At 37.2% G+C, this 21,723-nt stretch overlaps 1 protein-coding gene across 1 annotated transcript; it reads left to right on the top strand.

Moving 5' to 3' along the window:
• The first annotated feature begins 4,203 nt into the window (after positions 1-4,203).
• tmem47 (transmembrane protein 47) lies at positions 4,204-21,298 on the top strand. Its single transcript, NM_214763.2, has 3 exons — positions 4,204-4,652; positions 16,097-16,237; positions 16,686-21,298. Exons 1-3 carry the CDS (start codon positions 4,427-4,429, stop codon positions 16,862-16,864), a joined length of 546 nt encoding a protein of 181 aa, NP_999928.1. The 5' UTR covers positions 4,204-4,426; the 3' UTR covers positions 16,865-21,298.
• The last annotated feature ends 425 nt before the right edge of the window (positions 21,299-21,723 follow it).

Raw genomic sequence — 21,723 nt, 5'->3', positions numbered from 1 at the left:
TTGAATATTTTTTTCAGTGTATTTAGTTCTGCTACATGTTTTATTTTTTGTTTGCTTTTTTGTCAGTTTGTTTGGACTATTAAAAATGGCCATAACTGTCGACCTGCATTTTATGAATAACTAAAACAAACAGTTTCAGCTTTGACATTCTAAAAGAAAAAGGCAAGAAAAGACAAATAATTCGACTCAAATGTGTTTGGCGCAACACAGTAAAGCTGCTTCTTTTCTTTGACGTGTATATTAATCAACAAGGACTCACAAACTCAATTTGTGTCTTGTTCACTATTATCTTGAATAATGACTATTTAGAGGGCTCTAGCGTTCTCTTTTCTTCTCTTGGATTACAATCGGTAATCAATGATGCTCCAAGAGTTTGCTAGAAAGCACATTTGCCCTGATGTCCTCAAACATGCTTTTACATTCAGTGTAAACATCAGATATTAACTAGTGAAACTACAATGTGTACATTTGTTGTATTTGAGGTGAATGCTGGATTTTGAAAAAATAAGTAAGTGATTAAAAAAACTTATAAATAAGCAATATCACTTAAGTAGCAGTGGGATATGGCTGAATAATGGCACTGGAGGGACACATGAGTTGCACAAGGCCGCAGAGTACATACATAAGAGAAAGAAAGAAAAAAAGATACATATACATACACAACATATTTAACAGTCAATAAATGAAGAAAATAACATAGATATAAATAAAACATAGATAGAAAGAGACCAATCAGTGGTGAAGAGTGTCAACAATTAAAGTAATGTTAATGATCGTAATAATGACAGTAAAAAGAAAAAGGGACAACAGTAATAATAACACTGACAACAACAACAACAACAATTACAACAACAATAATAGCTCATTCATTTTCTTGTCCGCTTAGTCCCTTTATTAATCTGGGGTCACCTCAGCGGAATGAACCGCCAACTTATCCAGCAAGTTTTTACGCAGCGGATGCCCTTCCAGCTGCAACCCATCTCTGGGAAACATCCACACACACACTCATACACTACGGACAATTTAGCCTATCCACATCACCTGTACCACATGTCTTTGGACTGTGGGGGAAACTGGAGCACCTGGAGGAAACCCACGCGAAGGCAGGAAGAACATGCAAACTCCACACAGAAACGCCAACTGAGCCGAGGTTCGAACCAGCGACCCAGCGACCTTGCTGTGAGGCGACAGCACTATCTACTGCGCCCAATAATAATAATAATAACTAATTTTTCAACATATAGTAAATAAATGCCACACACACACACACACACACAGTCTCAATCATACATTTCAGTCTCCATTATTCCTGTCTCTTCTTCACAAAACCCTTGATAATAAAAAAAATCAAATTGACCTGAATAGATGAGTAGAAAGAGGTGATCATGTCTCTGCAGGGAAAAAAAACAAGCCATCAGTCACCTTGAGACTGCCAGTCTGTAACATTCTGAATATGTTCTTCACTCTCAAAGCAAGCAGTATTTTATGACTTAAGCAACCATCTTCAATTTGTCTCAAAATGAATGATTTTTCAATCCTTCCCAAATGAAAAGCTTATTCATGATAAACTGGAAAGGAGAACGAGAATTCAATGTTTAATCTTCCTGTGTTATGCACAGTGGAGCAAAGGAAGAATATTATTTTCCTTTGTGCGTGCAAATCTTGAGAACAGAACAAAAGATGTATTTAGGGTTTTATCTTTTTCTGCATGAGGCAAGGCCAAGCTGTTGATTATGTGGTGAAATTCCAAGTGTCTTTTGTTGTCAGACTTAATAGCTCATGAACAATGTACAGCTTTTCAGGCTGAATGCTCATGTTGATCATAACCTTTTTTTTGACAACAATGTTTTACAACTCAGTAATTGTATGAAGGATGATACTGAGTCATGTTTTTTTTCTCTTATTTCTTTAGAGAAAATGAAATATATTTTAAAATGAAGAGTTTTTGGATGCATTTTGTAACATCTTCTGGTTAAATGTTTTTTTTCCACCCCACAAATTGTTAGGATAGCATTCATATCTTTTACATGCAATCCAGCACTAAAGTATGTTGCAAGTATGCTAATCTTAGAGTCTGGAAAGTGTTTCATATTCTAATTATTAGAAAGAAATGTTTCATTATCTTTCTGAAAAAAGACAGATTGCTAAAATGTGCAGAACAGTGACAGCTCAAAAGATAGCTGAATAGAGAGAATAAACAAATGAGGGAAAATAGTGTGAGAGAAATAGGCTACATGCCACGCCAGTTGAGGGGCAGCGATCGAATGTCTGGCTCATATTGAGGAATCGATACTTTTGAACAGAACTGATCTTAAGAAAATGATTCAGTGATTCTTTTTCTGTGTAAAGTTATCTTTATTTTACTATTATATATCATCAAAGTTGTATGATAAAGCTGGCAGCTTGCTCTTTTTAATTCTCACATGGTCACTCACTGAAGCTAAGCAAGGCTGAGCCTGGTTAGTACCTGAATGGGAGACCACATGGGAAAACTAGGTTGGTGCCAGAAGTTAGTGAGGCCAGCAGGGGATGCTCAACCTGCTGTCTGTGTGCAGCCTAACGCCCCAGTATAGTGAATGGGACACTTTACTGCTCAGTGAGCACTGTCTTTTGGATGAGATGTTAAACCTTGGATGATGTGTTCGGTCTGGTGCAATATGGTCATGTCATCCAGGTGGATGCTGCACACTGGTGGTGGATAAGGAGATTCCCCTCACTGTGTAAAGTGCTTTGAGTGTCCAGAAACACGCTATATAAATGTAAAGAAATATTATTATTTTAAGTTTTCAGCTTATACATACTAGCATAACAAGGTGCAGCAAAAAAGGCTAGAGAACATGACAATTAATGGTAATAATGTAGTAATTAATTTTCCAGTAAAAACTTATGCTGGATAAGTTGGCAGTTCATTTCGCTGTGGCGACCAAAGATTACTAAAGGGACTAAGCAGACAAGAAAATGACTGAATGAACGATCTAGTTATTCATGTTAAAGATAGACTGGTTATTTTGCTTCATATAGGATTGATTATATGAAAAAATTTCATTTATATTTTCATATATATTTTCATGTTCTCCCTGTGTTCGTATGGGTTTCCTCCAGGTGCTCCGGTTTCTCTCACAGGTTCAAAGACATGCGGTATAGGTGAATTAAGTTAGCTAAATTGGCCAAAGTGTATGTGTAACGGAGGCCAGCTAGTACGTGCTGTGCAGGTAAACCTCACTCCTCTAACCTCTAAAGATGCTCTAGCGATAGAAGCTATAGGTCATGGTCTTTAGCCTCCTTGCTAGAGCAACTGACTCTTATGCGGAAGGTCGCCAGTTCAATACCAGCTCTGAGCGGGTTGGGTGGCATAGGACCGGCAGGGTTACATATGTGTGTGAATGCAAGAGTGGGTGGCCGTTTTCCAGTGTTGAGTTGCGGCTGGAATGGCATCCACTGAGTAAAACATATGCTGGATAAGTTGGCGGCTCTTCTGCTGTGGTGGCCCCTGATTAATAAAGGAACTAAGCCGAAACGAAAATCAATGAATGCTAAAATAAATGACCCAATCTGTAGTTTTCTACAACTATATGGTATTACACTGAGGTACACGACAGTTGTTTACTGTAGTATATCTATAATACAGTAGTTATTACAGTTTATCAGTTCAATATAAAACAATATATTCACTAACACTGTTGTAAATGTAATACACTTTACTGTGGTATAGTTCAAAAACACTAAAGTATTAACTATAAATCAATATATTTTTTTCATGGGCATAATAATCAGGAAACATTTGTGTTTTTTATTTTATTAGCCTGTAGGCTGTTTTTTTTACTATGAAAGTGCAAGTGTCCATTGACTGCTGAACAACACAGGCTACAACCATCACAGAAGTTCACTAATTGTTTCCACCACTACATAGGCTACCCATAAAACGTTATCAACCATCACATTGTGAATGGCCTGAGTTTTAAGAAACTTATTAAGAGATTCAATTAGCAAAATTTAACAAGAAAAATATCAAATGGTAAAATATAGCCTAGCTCTGTTTGTGTATAAAAAGATTACAAAATGTGTTGAATCCAGCCCTCTAAATCACCATATTTTGGGTCAAACATGTTCATATAAGTCTCGGTTCTTGTTCGGTGCGTCACTGAACTATTGACTCGATAACTGACCGTGAATCATACTTCAGGGTTTTGTGAAAGGGAGCTCCGGCGAGGCACTAGGACCCTGCAGGTGCAGCAGAGATTTTTCAATAATGTGCAGTGCAGTCGCGTTCATAGGAGCGCGAGGGCAGCTGTTACAGCGTCCCTCTCGCGCAGCTGTTCCACAATCTCCAAAACACTGATCGCGAATACGGATCCAAAGTGTGCGGATAGTCCTCTTTTTCCTCTCCGAGACGCAGCGCAGCATCAGCCCAGGGCATCCAGCCGACATGGCCTCATCCGTGAGCGGAGCAGAGGAAGTGCGCGTGTCGGCGTTGACGCCCCTGAAGTTGGTGGGTCTGGTGTGTGTTTTCCTCGCGCTGTGCCTGGATGTCGGGGCCGTGCTGAGTCCGGCGTGGGTCACCGCCGATGACCAGTACCACCTGTCCCTGTGGAAGTCGTGCTCGAAGCCCGCTGCCTCCGCGACCTGGCGGTGCAACAGCACACTGGGGACCGGTGAGACCCGTTACTTTTGTAACTTTGCTGTAAACAACGTTCAGACAAGATGAGCTGTTCATGCATATTTTAGGATGCAGGGAAAACAAAAAAAGGGCGCAGTCTTTTTTTTAAGTTAGTGAGCTGTAACGTGGCCCTGGAGGGGCATATTTAATTTATGAGATGATAACAAAAGGGGCCCTTCGCTCCCTGGCGCATCATTATTATCACTCATTGTTGAGGTCGTGCTTAACCAGCTCTTTCTATATAATGAGACAACAATTCTATAAAATTGTCAACAATAGTCAAAAATTCGTGTTTACGATATTCTATCGGATTTGAATCAATGAAACAAAGCATTTTAATGTTATTTGTCTGTTTCAGCATTAATACTTTAGTAAATGCGAATACCTGATAGTAACGAGTGTCTGTCCCAGATTTAGCTAGCTTACATATTTGTTGTTGTGTATTTCGCATGTAATTAGGCTAGTTTAATACAAATTAACAAACGAATAAACTAGTCAACATTGGAACAGCTTGTTTCTAATAGTTAAATTAATATATTTTATAAATACTACAAAGTTAAAAGATATAGGCTACTAGTTACACTTGGGTTTATTCGTTAGCAAATACTTAAAAATAAGTCCTGGCTAGTTTAAAGGAAACAGCTTGTGCCAATGGTTTTGGGGGAAATCAAGCCTGAATTCATTCTGTTTTCAGCAGACAAGACTCTTTCCAGCCAGGATTAATCTCATTACTGAGGCAGTGTTTGTGAAGAACGCTTCATTAATTAATTGATATCGATCCTGAACATTTAACAGGACGCTGTATTTTATTCACAGCTTGCTTTGGTGGAAGGGCTTTTGGATGATGTGGGAACGTGTGATGGAATCGGCGGTCCAGCTGGGGTTTCATTCTGCTTTTGTTGTCCACAAAATGAGCCTTTGTTAAAGTCTCCTCACCGGCCAAAAGGAGTGAGGTTAAGTTTGAGAGGAGAGCTCCCTTGAGGCCCTAATGTGGACAGATTAGTTACCAAGGAAACAAGTGCTGCATTCTAGAAATGTCATTTTGCTTTGAAACAGAAACTTCCCTCTTGGCATGCATGGAGGCTTGCTTTTGCGAGCATAGCTTTACTTGGAAATCCATTTTCATATGTTGGTCTTGAGGTATTCGTTGGCACATTTTTACGGCGCGGTCTCGGATGGCCTGAAGTAGTTAAGATTTAAGATGTTATTTTATGCCTGCTTTCCATTCACAATGTGTTTGGTTCTGGACTCCTTTAAAAAGCCCAGTTTGACTCCATATAAAGTCATGAAGCTCTAGTCAAAATACCAAGGCAGAGGCCTTGGTGAATGGCTTCCCTCGGCAGCGCATTATTGATCTGGGGGCTTTTTTTGTAATCAGTCACTCCATTTCCTCCGTGTGTCATGCCCTGTGCATTAAACTCAATCTCATTAGCTTGGCAATTACCGGCTGACTCGAGTACCGGCGTCTATATTGAGTCCAGGGCATGGTTTTAAAGTTTATCTGTGTCCATTGAACAACACAGATATGCTAACATAAACAACACTCCCGTTTTACACGCACACATCCACCCTAAATCCGAGGTTGTGAAAGCTCTTGGGGAAAGATAATCGTAAACAAGAGGAATGTGGCGAAAGTGTGTGAGTCTTTTTGTGCTGATGTTATGCTCGACTGGAGAGGAAGCAGCGGTTGAATGTGGAGTCCGCGTCGCACACTGTTTTCCCATCTGCGGACAGCGAGGAATGTGGAGACATTGAGTCTTATTGGCGGAATTCAGTCGCTCGTCTTTGACATTGGAGTTCTTATTTTCCCCCCTCATCATGGTATCAGATTGAAAGAACTAGCCAAGAGGCACTCGCTTGCCGAAAAACAGATTATAGTAATGAATGTTTTGATTTTTATCTCATCTCCTCATTTCCATCTGTAGTCCTGTAGGGGATTTTGGATAAGCTCCATTCTTCTGGAAACCCCTCAGACATGGAGCTCAAGGTTACATAAAGTCGAAATTTTTTCTCAGATGGGGGAAAGACATGTTTGTTGACGATTCGCAGGCTTTTGGTGGCTATCCATAGAGGTTGAAGTGTTAGGGGTTCTGTTTTCATGTCTCTCTTCAACTTCCTGCGCTGACAGACGTACTTATAAGGTTGAATCATAAACCTTTAAAGGCTTTGTTTATGTTCGAAACTATAGTACGGCAGAATGGAGCTGAAGTAGCCCATAGCTGCTCTCAGCCATCACTGAAAATGATGTTTTGACATGATTTAGTACTAGAAATGATGATTTTCTGGCTGAGAAAATTATAGATCATTTTCCCAGGCTGATGAAAATGCTTCTATTTACAGATATCGCTCTGCAATAACAAAACCCTGCGACAGGATCCAGCGCATTTATGGGTTTGTTTAAACAAACAAGTATCGAGGTCTTATGAAATGTTGTGAGTCCTTTCTCGGGTTCAGTAATTGAATCATTTATTATAAGACGACTGCACAAAAACGCTATTGTAGTGTTTTGTTTCTTTGTAACAATGTGTAAAGTCATTTCTGCTATTTTTATAACTTCCTAAAGCAAGTCATTGCAAAATGTGAAAATGGTATAGGAGGACATGCAGTAGTTTGGTGTTTGTAACAATTTTTTTAGTAATATCTAATAGGGCTGCACGATATTGGAAAAAAATACATACATATTAACATACATATTTTGTTTTTCTGCGTTATACATTGCGATATGAAATCTATTTTACCAAATTGAGAGGTGAAAAGTAACAAATTACATTTACTCACGTTACTGTACTTTTTTTTTCTAGTTTTTTTTGATAATTTATACTTTTTAGTGTAGTGTTTAAAATCTGTAATTTAATTTTGACTTAAATATGATTTGCCTAAAGTATTGCTCTTTGCTACATTTTAAATCATATCCGTTTCTATCAGAGTAAAAAAAAATAAATGTATAAAGCAATCCAACGAAAAATAAGAAAATCGCGCTCGGAAATCATGTCATTGCAGCAGCAGCATTTGAAATATTCTGCGGGTAAAATAGTCTATTTACTGCTGGAGTTAGATTTATAAAGATCATTATTATGCGGAAATAAAGCAGTGCACATGATATAATCCAGACCACAATGGATGCGGGGAGACTTCTTTCCCATCGCATACACAAGAAAAGCTAAAGCAGCGCGTGCGCCGCGCATCGCACCTGATCGGCGGCATGTGCAGATAAATCTATCTGTCTGTTCTAGTTACCCATCTATCCTTCTATTTTATTTTAATTATTTTATTTATTATTTAATAATTTTAATTTTCAATTGCACCAAGGCCTATGCCAACTTCATCTCATGTTTCCTTAACCTGCAACTCTTTATTATATATATATGTATATTATAAAGAACTGTATGCTTCTTAAGCTTTATGTGGACAATCGCCTGTTATATCATAATTTTTGTTGTTGATTGTCAGCATGATGTAGGCCTTTATAATAAAATGTATACGATATAGCTAGAATGACATTTGTACATGATCAAACTAGGGTGCAACTTCAGAAAAAAACAATGCTAAACGGTTTTAAATTAGTTTTTGTTTTTTTAGTTTGGGCCCAAACAAATATTTGATCGTGTTCGTAACATTGCTAATGTTCGTTAGCACCAGGATTAGATATTAACAGGGACTTAAAGCAAAATTGTCTTTGCACAAGTTAGCTAACATAGACGTTGCATTAGAATTTGTCAATTTGTTTAAAGTGTTAAATAGGCTAATCTGTGAAATATTTTAAATAAGTATATAATTTTTTGTCTTAAATTTTTAAAGTTCCATAAAAACAACTAATTGAAGATTTGTATCCTCTTATGCCTTTTGAGAAATAGAGACTCTTTACTCATGAGTTGAGTACATTTTTAATGAGTTAATTTTTACTTTTTCTTGAGCAGATTTATAGACATGTAGCTTTACTTTTACTTAAGTAAATTTTACTTATACTTTTACTTGAGTAGAATATTTTATTACTCTTTCCACCCCTGACTTTGGACTGAATAACTTTTCTTTTGTGAAGAATTCACTATTTCAGAACATTTGGGGTGATTTTATAGGTGAGTGCATCTACATAAATATTTAAATTAACATTAAACTCAATTTTTTAGGATGGGAAAACAAACAAATGAGAGGAATAAAGTGGTTTATTTTTGTTTGGTAAGTCTAAATGAAGGTTGGACACGTATATTTACAAATCTAATGTAAAATGACACTATAAAAATGTGATTTTATTAGTCTTTGTAACTGTAAAAAGTGATTAGTTACTTTAAATAAATGAGTAAACCTGTTGCTTTAAAAGTAACATTGATTTTACTTTAAAAATCGGTAAACCCATCAACTTAAATTTGAATTACACAGACAGTTTGTTTGTGCGTAATAATTATATAATAATTATAAGGCAATGATTTTAATTAATTATTTTTTTTGAGTAAAGTCAACAAATCACTTTTTTACCATGTGTTTAACAGAAAAAAATGCAAACAAATGCAATTAATATACTTTAAATCCACAATATCGCCATTAATCTACAAGCTCCTGGTCAACAATAATCTATACTTGACATTGCAGATCCAGTGATGTGATTACTGCGGATGCACACATTGCGATATCGATGCTGAAACGATATGTTGTGCAGTCCTAAAATCTAATATTTCAGAGCAATTTAAAATCTTAAAAACACTTTGTTATTAACGACCAGCATTAATGTTCTTGTTAGTGTAACTTCTGTAACAGTGCAAAGATGTTTTTATTTGTGATGCATGGTGTTGCAAGATTATTATGTCACTGAATAGTACAAAACGGATGAAACCTTTAAAATTTGCTCTTGTTTTGGCAGACATATTGTAAAATAGAGTATTTTGCATGTTGCATTAATATACCAGTAGCTGCAGCAAATGTCTTTAGAGTGAGTCACTGAACAATACATTCAAAAACACCTATTCATTTAGGAACAAAACAAGCGTCTATCTTTATGAGTGAGTCATTAAATCTCTCATTCAACTGATTCACTCAAAATGATTCATTTATAAGTCAAAACACATGACTGCTCTAATGAGTGAGTCTATGAATCATTCACTCAGCTAATGTGCTCACGAATACGGATTTATTAATAATCAATAATTTACCTAGCTGATATATTGACAAGCATTGATTCATTCATGAACTGCAACAAGTGACTCACCATTGTCATTGACTAAGTTGAGTAAAAACACTGATTCGTTCAGTTTATGATTAGTAGTAACTCAAATAATTTGCTTACATTGATTCACTCATAAGTCAAAATAAATAACTGTTCATAGTGAGTGAGTCATTGAATCATTCACTTAATTTGTTCACATACACATATTTATTATTTAAAATCAAGCATCTACACTTGTAAGTGGGTCATTGAATCATTTACTCAGCAGATTTGTTTACAAAATCTAATTAATTCATTATTTGACAGTTCGTTCGAAAACACTCATTCATTCAGGAGCAAAACAACTTTATGAGCGAGTCATTAAATAATTATTTCAACACAATTCATTCATGCGTCTAAACGGATGGTTTCCTGAAGAGTGAGTCACTGAATTATTTACTCAGCTAATTTATTCACAAACACTAATTTACTTATTAGTACTTTACTTAATAGTTATTAAATAACATTTTTTTTAAACAAGTGACTATACTTTTTAAGTGGATCATTGACTAAATATACACCTAGCCAATTCATTCATGACTTTCAACAAGTGATTGTCACTACATTAGAATCATTAACTGAGTCAAGTAAAAACACTAATTTATTCAGGTTTAAAACATGTGGAGATGTACGAATCACTTGAATCATTAAAATTATTATGAATCATTAAATCGTTCACTTCACCTTTTTTTCTTACACTGATTAATTACTGAGTCAAAACGAATGACTCTCCATATGAGTGAGTCAATAAATCATACACAGATTCATTATTTGAAAATAAGCACGGATTCTCATAAGCAAGACACTGAATCATTTACTAAGCAGATTCATTCACAAAAACTGATTCATTCATTATTTGATACAAATGCATAAAAGTTTGATAACTTGCATAATAAATGTAATACTCTGAGTGGTCTGGATGCTTGTATTTTGACCTGATTAAAAAAAAAAAATCTTGTAAATGCCAAGTTTCCGTTTTGTATTTAAACTGGTGTGGAGACACATCTACTGACCCATCAAGCCATTTAATTTAAAAGATTTTTGGTAGTTATCAGAATGCGACTCTCATCATATTCAGATCATTAAATAATTCACTGTTTTTTTCAAAAACACTGGGGGCTCTATTTTTACGATCTAGGGGCAAAGTCTAAAGTGCATGTCAAAATCCATGTTTGCTATTTTAAGGATGGAAAAATCGCTCTGCCGCGGTGCAGAGCCTAACAGGGTTGTGCTTATTTTCTTAATGGGTTATAAGTGTGTTTTGCGCATAACGTTCATTAAGCCAATCAGTCCTATCCCCCACTCCCTTTAATGCTGTGTTCACACACGTCATTTGCGCGTCAAATCCGCTTCATTCGCTCGTCAAATTCACCTCACAGTAGATGCGTATTCACATCATGGGCCGGGCTTCTGTCTGCTCGGGGACTCTAGCTTCATTGCTAAATGGCTAACATGGATTTTATTGAGAGAATAACTGTGTTAATGTGCTTTATGAAGGCTAAAAAACAGCGTTGGTTCGTTGGAGGTGCACCCAGCTTTGTGAGTTCATAAAGTCCTCCAGAAACTTAACCTGGATGATGGAGGCTTTCAGCTGTGCTTCCATCTGAGCCAAGTCTTGTTCGATGTCGGCAGTAGGATTTCCCCTCGAGACACCAACAACAGGCGCTACGACATAAGTACACCCTTACAAGAGAAAGCTCCTGATTAGTTAACGCAACGCGAATGTCCGCTGACGTTCAAATTTACGAACTTTAGCATTTCACCCGAAACATTCGTTAAGCATGTCAATCACGCAAAACGCACAACTTGTGCCATTTCATTTGTGCCATAGGATCTCTCTTCGCATCTTTGCATTGACTTAAGATGTAAATCACTCGCGCTTGACGCTTCTTCCGCGTCTGGTGTGAACGCAGCATAAGAGTCAGTTGAGTCGTGCTGTGGCGCATTTGCTATTAAAATGGTGACTTTGTAAGTAGAAAAATCAAACGCTTCACTAGCGAGAAAAAAATTAAACAAACCATCTGCAGCACGAGGATAAAGAACAAGCCTCCTCCATTCTGCCTCTTTACTTTCTCTTTATATTACTTTTACTCTTTACTTTATTTGTTCTGTAGATAAGGAAACGGCACTGTTGCTAACTATTTTCAATGAAAAGGCACTAACCTCTGTCTGAAAAGTCACTAAAAGTCGCTAGATTACATCATACGTCAATTTGCATATTTCTGACATCATCATGTTCTACCTTTTCTGTTTGTTTAACAGCCTATGGTTAATAAAGGGCTATTTATAGTTGCACTTCACTTTATGCAAACAGCATGTCAATTTAACTAAATTTATTGCTGTTTGAGTACAGTATATCAATATAGATGTGTAGTGAATTTGCAGTAATCTCCCAGACGTAATAAACGTAATAAAGTAATAAAGTTTCAAAACTGTCACTAATATATGACAGTCCATAAAATCTCCAGTAACACAAAGTCGCTAGATTTGTTGCTAGTCGCTTTTTGGAAAATTTGTCGCTAGGGTGGTCTGAAAAGTCACTAAGTTAGCAACACTGGGAAACGGTGTTGCACACACATCACTGAAGACATCCATCCACAATAAGTAGTCTGGTCAAAAAACTGAGTTATATCCAAACACGTCCTACTCTTGTGCCCCAAATGGTGATGCATATGTTTCCTAAACCCGACAGATGGAGAAATCTATACTTGTTGTTTATCAAAACAAATATAATAAATCTAATATTTATTATATAATAAATGCAAATAATAAATAATACTGCTAGGTATTATTTAGGTAGTGGTAATGGTTTTTATATCTACATAGAAAATAATATATTTTGTAACATTTTAATCCTTAAGTTTGTTTTTATATGTAAAGATATTTCTGTATTGCTGTTCATCCTGTGTATATTAAGCAATGTGTATGCATTTGGACCCACACAGGTGCATAACTAACGCACTCTGCAATGGACTTTTAGAGCAGCTTTTAGTTGGTCAATGGCGTAGTCTATTTCAGTTCCTCAAAATAGCAACGCACAAACAATGCACTTTAAAACGCCTACTTTTCAGAGCAGTACACCCATGAGTCCACAAAGTGGTACAATTGTATTTGCTATTCAAAAAATTAGGGCTGCGCTGGTCTGAAAATAGCAACAAATCGCGCCAAACATGTCTTGCGCCTTATTGCTCTGGGTGTATGATAGAGCCCTGAATCTTTCACTAGCCGCATTATTACTGAGTTGCTGGAAAGTCAGATTGTCTTTCGGCTCTGTGTTTAGCTGACAAATGAAAAATGCAAAACAATTATTAACATTGTCTCCAAAATATTAAAATGATGCCTAATTATACATTACTCATTGAATGAGTAAATATTACCTCAGCCAACATAGCTAAAGAGACTTTGCAAGTCACTCCTCAGAGACCGTCTACTCATAACCTATTTTTCCTCTGCCTACCTAATGAGAATGGTCAGGAGTTCTGAAGTGCATGTGAGATTCCACACATTTACTGTCAGGTGTCCAGATATGGAAGCAGGCGTAGTGTTTCAGGCGACTCTTTACTGCTTGCCCCCTCCCTCTGTCCTGCGCTCCACAGAGGATTCAGTGCTATTTCTGGGCTCTACTCTAGCTGAGTGTCTCAGAGTGCTTGAATGAAAGGCAGAAACAAGAGGGACTGAAGGAGAGAGAAAGGGAGGGAGGAATACATTATGCGATGCCCCATTTAGCCCAGCAGAGTTGTCGATAAGCTTTCTGCTGCCCTTAGAGGTTCATTCTTTCAAATACGCAAACCCAAGAAATGAGTTTGTGTGTCAGCTGTTCTGAGGGCATGTGCATTGACGGTTTCTTAAAAGGAATAGTTCACTAAAATAAATGTATTTATTTAGTCATTCTTTAACTGTTTAAAGGTTTCACTTGATAAGATTTGTTTACTGCCTTGGTTAATATGAATCAACAATAAAAATACTTATAAAGGATTTAAAAAGGTAAAATGGAAAGAAGGTAATATTCTATTATGTACTTGCGTCAAAATTTGTTCATCTTTGGAGAAAAAAAACTAGGTGATTCTAGTATTACGAGTACATTTTTGCATCTCCTTGATAAATCTTTATTTTTAAAACAAAGTCTAATGAAAATGTCTTGAATAGCAACAAATCATATTAAGTTATCTCTGCCTATAATGCTTGTATATTATGTGTATGTATATGTTTATCTAGGGACATTATTTTCTTAAAAAAAGATTACCTTAAAGACTTCCACAAAAGCTATTTTTGACTTTCTCCACCTCCTGAATCATACATTCAGCTTCTTATTTACATTTTTTTTTGTTTACTCTACTGAAAGTCTCCTTAATATAAAAGAAACGTTTGCATGAGACGTAAGTTTTCTGAATTACTTGTCATTTTAGTAATAAAAAAATATACATTTTGTGTATGTCTCTATATTTTGCTCAACTTAGTTACATCAGTTGTAAAAAGACTAAAGCACTGATAGAGATAGCATGTGACTTGCTCCATGTAATGTCACTTCCTCTGGCGGGAAACTGGATTGTTATTATTTATCTCTCATTAATTTAAACAAAAATTTTTGGATACACCAATAGTAGATTAATTATTTGTTATTAATGATGTAATGATTAATTATTAACTCAGTTATCGTGATTGATATTTCAGTGTATCTCTCATTCACTTTTTTTAAAACAATAATGAAAATACATAAAACTGTTATTGGTTTCAAGTTGAACAATAATTAACCACAGTTAAAGTAAAAGGATCAAATGTTCTGTAACACATTTAAGCATTTTGAATTGTTTCATATCAACAGTCGATTTGGCTCACAGTTATTAATAAATTTGTTGAATATAAATTTTGTAACAAATATTAACCCTTTGATGCACAAGCTATAAAATATATATAGAAAAAATGAACTTAGACAGGTCTCTTTAGACCCATGTAGTGTATCGACAGGTTAAAGGTGCAGTATGTAAGTTTGACACCCACTGGTTGCACTAGGTATTACACACCAGGTTCAAAACACATGCAATAGCAGGTTGCCAGATTGACGACTTCAATAGCAGTGTGCCTGACAGTCGTGCCGAAAGGCTGATTTAAATCTTTCCATATTAAAAGTTTTTGTTCCATCCAACACCTGAAATTTATATTTTAGATACGGCTTATATTTTTGCTAAACAACAAAAACTGACAATGATAACCTCAGGTACACCTCATGTGCTTTATTAAGTGTTAAATGCGAATAATATGAGTTCACCTTAGATCTTGAAAATAAAATAAACCATTGGAAATTGAACTTTAGAACTGTAACTCCGTACAAGCCAACACATATCAGTGATTCTTGAACATTTAATAGTTGTAAAGAGGTTTAATATGTATTAGATTATAAATTGTACCATTTCGTTGGAGTGCAGTAAGCGCACTATTGTGTGCATCTGAAGGGCTGTATTGAAATTTTTGTTGTGTTTCACCTGGTGTAAACAACCAAATTTTGCTTATCACCACAAATCTCGTCACATAGCGTAATGTTAGAAGACATGGTTACACTGTAACCTGCTCACCAATTTTTTTACATTCATAGTATTTATATTATTTGCTAATTAATAACCACCTTATGTGGAACTATGAATCTGTGTCTCATTTTGGAGTCTGCTACTGTCCACTGGAGGTTGCATGGGTGCTGGCGACCAAAAAAAGACACATAACGCACATTTTTCAAAGCAGAATATCAAACTTTAGCATTGTTTATCAGATAAACAAGAATGCTCACTTAGCATGTTTCAAATCTGCAAACATATTATGGTATTTTTATGCTTTGGATGAGTTAAAAACTTACATACAGCACCTTCAACAAAGATATTGTATAAATAATATGAGAAAAAATGATTGCCAACTCTTAAAGTTCAATAATATGCAATGCAAAAATGAACTTTCATGAAACAAAAAGGGAAATTCAGAATTCTGAAATACTGCTTGCGGTTTCACTTGCATTTACAATGAATAAAAAGAACATTTGATACTTTATTCAGTGTGTTCCAAATGCATTACATACTCTTGTATTTGAAACAAGCCATTTTTAGCCGTCTTCAGTGCATAAACGAGGTATATATGCAATGAGCTTTTATTCTGCTCTGATCTGGTGCATTAATATAATATGAATACAGTGCATGCAGTGTAATAGGATAGGAGACTGATCCCCCATCTGTGTTTTTTCCTTTATTGATTTAATGCAGACTGGCAGATCGCCACATTGGCTTTGCTGTTGGGTGGAGCGTTTCTTATCCTCCTCTCCTTCCTGGTGGCCCTGGTGTCTGTTTGCATTCGTTCCAGGAGACGCTTCTACCGACCGGTCGCGATTATGCTCTTCGCTGCAGGTGAACCAGACACAACTGTCTACGCACACACATACACTAACATTGTAGACATTAATGACTTGGCTTCCCATTTCTGTTCTCCATGCACATTATATTAGGCTTCATGTATTATTGAATCGAAAATATGTTGTCGCAACTGCCGCGGCTAATGGAGCGGGAAACAGCCGATGCATTATTTGCATCCTAACAAATTTTCTTCCATCGCACGCTCGCTTCATTAATCATCCGCTCTCCGTCACAGGGAAAAGATGTAAGGTGTATCTGAAACAAGCATGTTCGCGTTTGGTTTGAGAGGATTTTTAATTCGCTTTGAAGTCGGGTCTCACTCAAGAGCTTTATCAAGCTGCAAAGCCCATTGAGGATTTCCAAGACTTTTAATGTTCTTAACCTACTTTTGTCTCTTTGATGATTACAAATTTCATTGCCAGCGCTCTTCTGTTTCTCACAGTGGTCCTGCAGGCCTGCTGTTTGGTGCTGTATCCCATCAAGTTCATCGAGACCATCAGTTTGAGAATATACCACGAGTTCAACTGGGGGTACGGTCTGGCCTGGGGAGCCACCATCTTCTCCTTCGGCGGAGCCATTCTCTACTGCCTGAACCCTAAGAACTACGAAGATTATTATTAAACCACAGCCACAATGCACTTCGATGTCCCTCTTCACTGTTGTGATAGCAGCTCATGCACTGAACTGACACAAAGACCCTCAAAATGCGGGGCAGACGCTGAGCTGATAGATCCATATTTTGATTCTCCTTCAGATTGCTCTATTATTCAATTAAACCCTTTCGTCACACTCTTTCTTTTTCCGTCTGTCATATCTCTCTCTGCTCGTGCCGATTTAACACGTCTGATCATCTTCTGACTGTCAGATGAGCGTTTGACTCCAGATGTCAGTCTGCGTTCGCAGGAGAGCTGCTAGTCTGTGATGTAATCAGCAGGGAAACCTCCATCTGTGGTGGGATCTGAAGCGAGGCAGACAGATGCCTGCAAATCTGACACTATCAAACTTTGCCATGAGAGACGCAGCATTTGTTTTGGGATTTGACAGATGCAGGAGAGAAGGTTTAAAGGCAATTATAGTCTCTGGAATGCATCAGAAGATAAAAAAATAAACAAGCTGCGTCCGAAATTGCATACGTCCCTACTATATAGTATGTGAAAAACAGTATGTGAGTCAAGTAGTTTGAAAAACAGCTAGCGAGAAATACCTGAATGCCATACTGCTTCTGGCGAAATTTTGTAGTGCGCATCTGATGGATGCCATACTGTCCTATGATGCCACATTTGAAAATTCTTGAATGTGAGTAAAGCAACACTATTGATGTGGATGAGTCATTTGATAGTCACAATGGCAGAATGCTGAAAATCCAATCATACTATTGACCTTATTCTAAAATGCGGAAGTGCGCCTGTTTTCGCGATTGTCTTAGAACTTCCGATTCAGTCCCCTATGGGAGAAATTACTAGGACTAATAAATGGCAAAAAATGGTCAAACTACTTGCTCTACAAACAAATGTTTGCATGACTACACAGTCCAAGTAGAATAATATAATAAGAAAATATCAAATTGCAACATCAAGCAGCATAACGAGCAGTTTTTAACGTCAAAAAATGAATGGAAGTGAATGTGACCGGAAGTCGCGAGACAAAAAGATTCAAATGGCAGCGGACGCTCATCAGCGGAGAATAAGGTGAATATAAAACTTCCTTTTATAATGGTCGTTTTCTATTTCATTATATGTTCGTTATATTGTATAATGCAGTGTTTCCCAACTCTGTTCCTAAAGGCACACCAGCAGTACACATTTTTAACCTCTTTCGAATCAAACACTTCTAAATCAACTCATCAGAACATTAGAAGAGACTCAAACCTGTTTAGGTTGATGGGTCAGATAAGGGACTTATCCAAAATATGTACTGTTAGTGTCCATCCAGGAACAGAGTTTGTAAGCACTGGTATAACCGTCGTGCAATTTTGGAAGCAGCAACATCATAGGTATTCAAAGTCAATTCCTGGAGAGCCGCAGTTCTGCACAGTTTTGCTCCAACCTTAATCAAACACAGCTGACGCAAATGATCGAGGTGTTCAAAAGAATCTTGATTAGTTGCATCAGCTGTTTTGATTAGGGTTGGAGCAAAACTGTGCAGAGCTGCGGCTCTCTAGGAATTGACTTTGACATCTGTGAGTTACAGTGTTATTAGTGCACAAGAGCAGTCAAACGATTGAGTATAATGATAAGCTTGTCAAAAACAGGCTTGAGGTGGAGGCACATTTACAAAAATCGAGCAAACTTTCACAGACAAAACGGTTCATTGTATACCATCAATATTCAAGTGATATTTTAAGCACAGTTCACCAAAAAAAAGAAAAAAAAAGTCTAATTTAAAATAAAGCTTTGTTTGATTTCATGTTTGCGGTCAAGTTGGCTTTGTTGATAAACCGCTAAAACGTGACACACATCCCACGAAAAATCCCATAGAATCGATCAAATCTGATTGTGACTTTGAACCTTTTGAAGCGTTTCTAATTTTCTGTGCCTTTTGCATCAGACGCTAAGCCAACAATCCGTGGACATGACGTCTGAGGCCGAGACTACGTTTTGTTGGTCAAGACAGCAAATTCACGCAAACAGTTTTTAATCCTCTGCAAAATATTTTGCTGATTGAAATTACGCAGACAAAATAAAGGACTATATGAAGCGAAGTGTGAAGTGCAGATCAGATCAAGCTACATTCTGTTGGTCAACATTACTAATTAGTTTGACCAGTTTTGGAACTCATTGCATTTTTCAAACGCGTGGAATCATTTTGAGCAGAATTTTGTCTAGTCTGTAGTCTAGGAGTGTCAAACTCAGTTCCTGGAGGGCCGCTACCCTACACAGTTCAGTTCCAAATACTTGGTCACACTGCCCTATAAACATCCATTTATACGCATACGACTGCGGCAGACCGGATACGCAACCTCCTGCGTCAAGTTTCGCTATTCACTGCATTGAAAAATTCAAGCTTGGTGCATTCAGACATGTGAAATCGTGGTTGTGTAAGTATAATACATGACCTTTGTGGACAGAAATTGTCTAATCATCGTTTTATCCCGCCCCTTTTCGCAGCGCTGTACAACAGAATTTGGCATGCTCAAACTCTAGTGTGACCACGGCTTTACCTGTAGGTTTCAAACAAGCCTGAATGACTCAATTATTTTGATCAGGTGTGTTTAATTAGGGTTGGAACTCAAGCCCCGGTCACACTGCACTTTTTGCCCCATAGACTTTCATTCATACAAGTTTTGCAGTTCGCTGTGTTGAAAAGTTCAAACTTGGTAAACTTTATCCTGCGAAATTGCGTGATACCAATCGAAGATCAAACATGTCCTTTCTGGACAGACATTTAAAATATGGACCAGTCGCTTGTTTTAAAAAAAAAAAAAAAAGACTAACCATCTTGTTTAATCCCGCCCCTTTTCGCAGTGCTGGTGACCGCGGTATTACCTGTAGGTTTCAAACAAGCCTTAAGGACTCAATTAGTTTGATCAGGTGTGTTTAATTAGGGTTAAAACAAAACTGTGCAGAGCCGCGGCCCTCCAGGAACTGAGTCCCAAATTGCACACTATACACCTCCACACTCAACAGCATAGTATATGAATGTAGTGTCGTCCCAAATGGAACACTAATGTTTTTTTTTTTTTTTTACCAAGCGGAAATTCAAATTGTTTCCCGTTTGCTTTCACAATCCAAAATAAAAAAAGTAATCCAAATGGTTGTTGGTAGATCGGATACGGTTGCGGCTGGAAGTTAACGAAAATTATTTATATTATTTATTAAATTTCACATTTATTGATTTTGTTAACGTTTACCCCCACCCCAACCCTAAACCCAACTGACACAGTAACGTAAAAACAGTAGTTGTACCAAGTATTATTTATGCTATTAAATTACCCAAGACATTGTCATTTTTAACCCTAAACCCAATCGTCACAGTACTGTGAAAATATGAATTATTGTTATACTGTGTCATAAAAATTGCTGCCATAATAATGTACATATCGCACTTCCGGCCGGCCGATCTAGACTTTACCAATCCAGCGCCAGTGCCCGAAAGCTCCACCCCTTCTGCTACATGAGCAAAGCAGCGGCCGTTGAGTGTGTGATGTGTCCAACAATCTACACTTCTGTTTAACGGTTGAAGTTTTCAGTGTGAACGCACTACTTACACTATTTATACTAAAAAATGCCATAGAATAGTGCATAAGTATGCGATTTGGGACGCACATTTTGACACTTGCGCTGTTGTCTGTTGGCAATAGCATATCGATGTATGAAAGTCTTAAAAATCAAGCAAAACTCTGTAGGTCGGTGAGGTGAAATTAAACATTTTGCACAAAAGAGGTTCTTGTTCAGTGACAGTAATGCATGAAGCATCAACAGTTTGTTAAAATGAAGCCACATTTTGTTGATAAACAGAATTATATCTAATTTAAACCAGTTGTAAAATCTGCTGGAGAAAACATTTTACGCTTAAGCAGATTTCCACGCAGCATCGATTACTATTGAAATAGCATATATTTCAATGTTAAAAACGTATCACACATTTATGCATAGATAAGCAAAGCAAAACTCTCTTAATGCTAAGAAACAGCTATTATTTTAAGCACATATCATGTACATAGCACACAAATAGTTTCTTCGTGCACATCTGAATACATGTTTCATTTTTAGGGGATCTGGTAGAAGATACTTTGCATTGTAGAGAACCTAGGTCTTGTGGTGTTTCGAAGCCTTGCATATAGACTAGTGTTTTGACTGGTATCTGAAGAGTGATTATTAGTCTTCTTTTGCATACGTATCCAAACAGGTAGTCAAAAGCAGACTGTAGGGTTGTTTCTTAGCACTGTCGGTCTGTTGTGCGCATGTTAGTGTGTTTGAACGAGGATGCATGTATCATTTGAATGCGTGTTTGAGTGATTGCGTGCTTTCTGTTGGGATTTTTTCCTGTCCCGTATGCAGTTGTGACATACTGTACTAATTTATATACTAACCAAAATAAAGAGATAAATAAGAACAACGCTGTTACGTCTACATGTTTTAAAGTCCCTGTGAAATCATTCATTCTCCTTTGGCTTAGTCCCTTATTTATCAGGGGTCGCCATAGCAGAATGAATCGCCAATTTATCAAGCGTCTGTTTAAGGCAACGGATGCCCTTCCAGCTGCAACCCATTACTGGGAAAAATCCAAACATACACTCATACGCAACAGCCAATTTGGTTTATTCAATTCCCCTATAGCACATGTCTTCGGATTTGGGGAGAAAAAAGGATGACCCAGAGGAAACCGTCGCGAACACGGGGAGAACATGCAACTCCTCACAGAAATGCCAACTGACCCAGCCTTGGCTCGAACCAGCAACCTTCTTGTTGTGAGATGAAAGTGCTAACCACTGCGCTACCGTGCTGTCACTTAAATGGATTTCTTTCAACGATTTCACT

The sequence above is a fragment of the Danio rerio genome, chromosome 8, assembly GCF_049306965.1.
Source record: "Danio rerio strain Tuebingen ecotype United States chromosome 8, GRCz12tu, whole genome shotgun sequence".
Taxonomy (NCBI): domain Eukaryota; kingdom Metazoa; phylum Chordata; class Actinopteri; order Cypriniformes; family Danionidae; genus Danio; species Danio rerio.
Note: the sequence above shows the minus strand (reverse complement) of the source record. Positions and strands in the feature narration are given on the sequence as shown.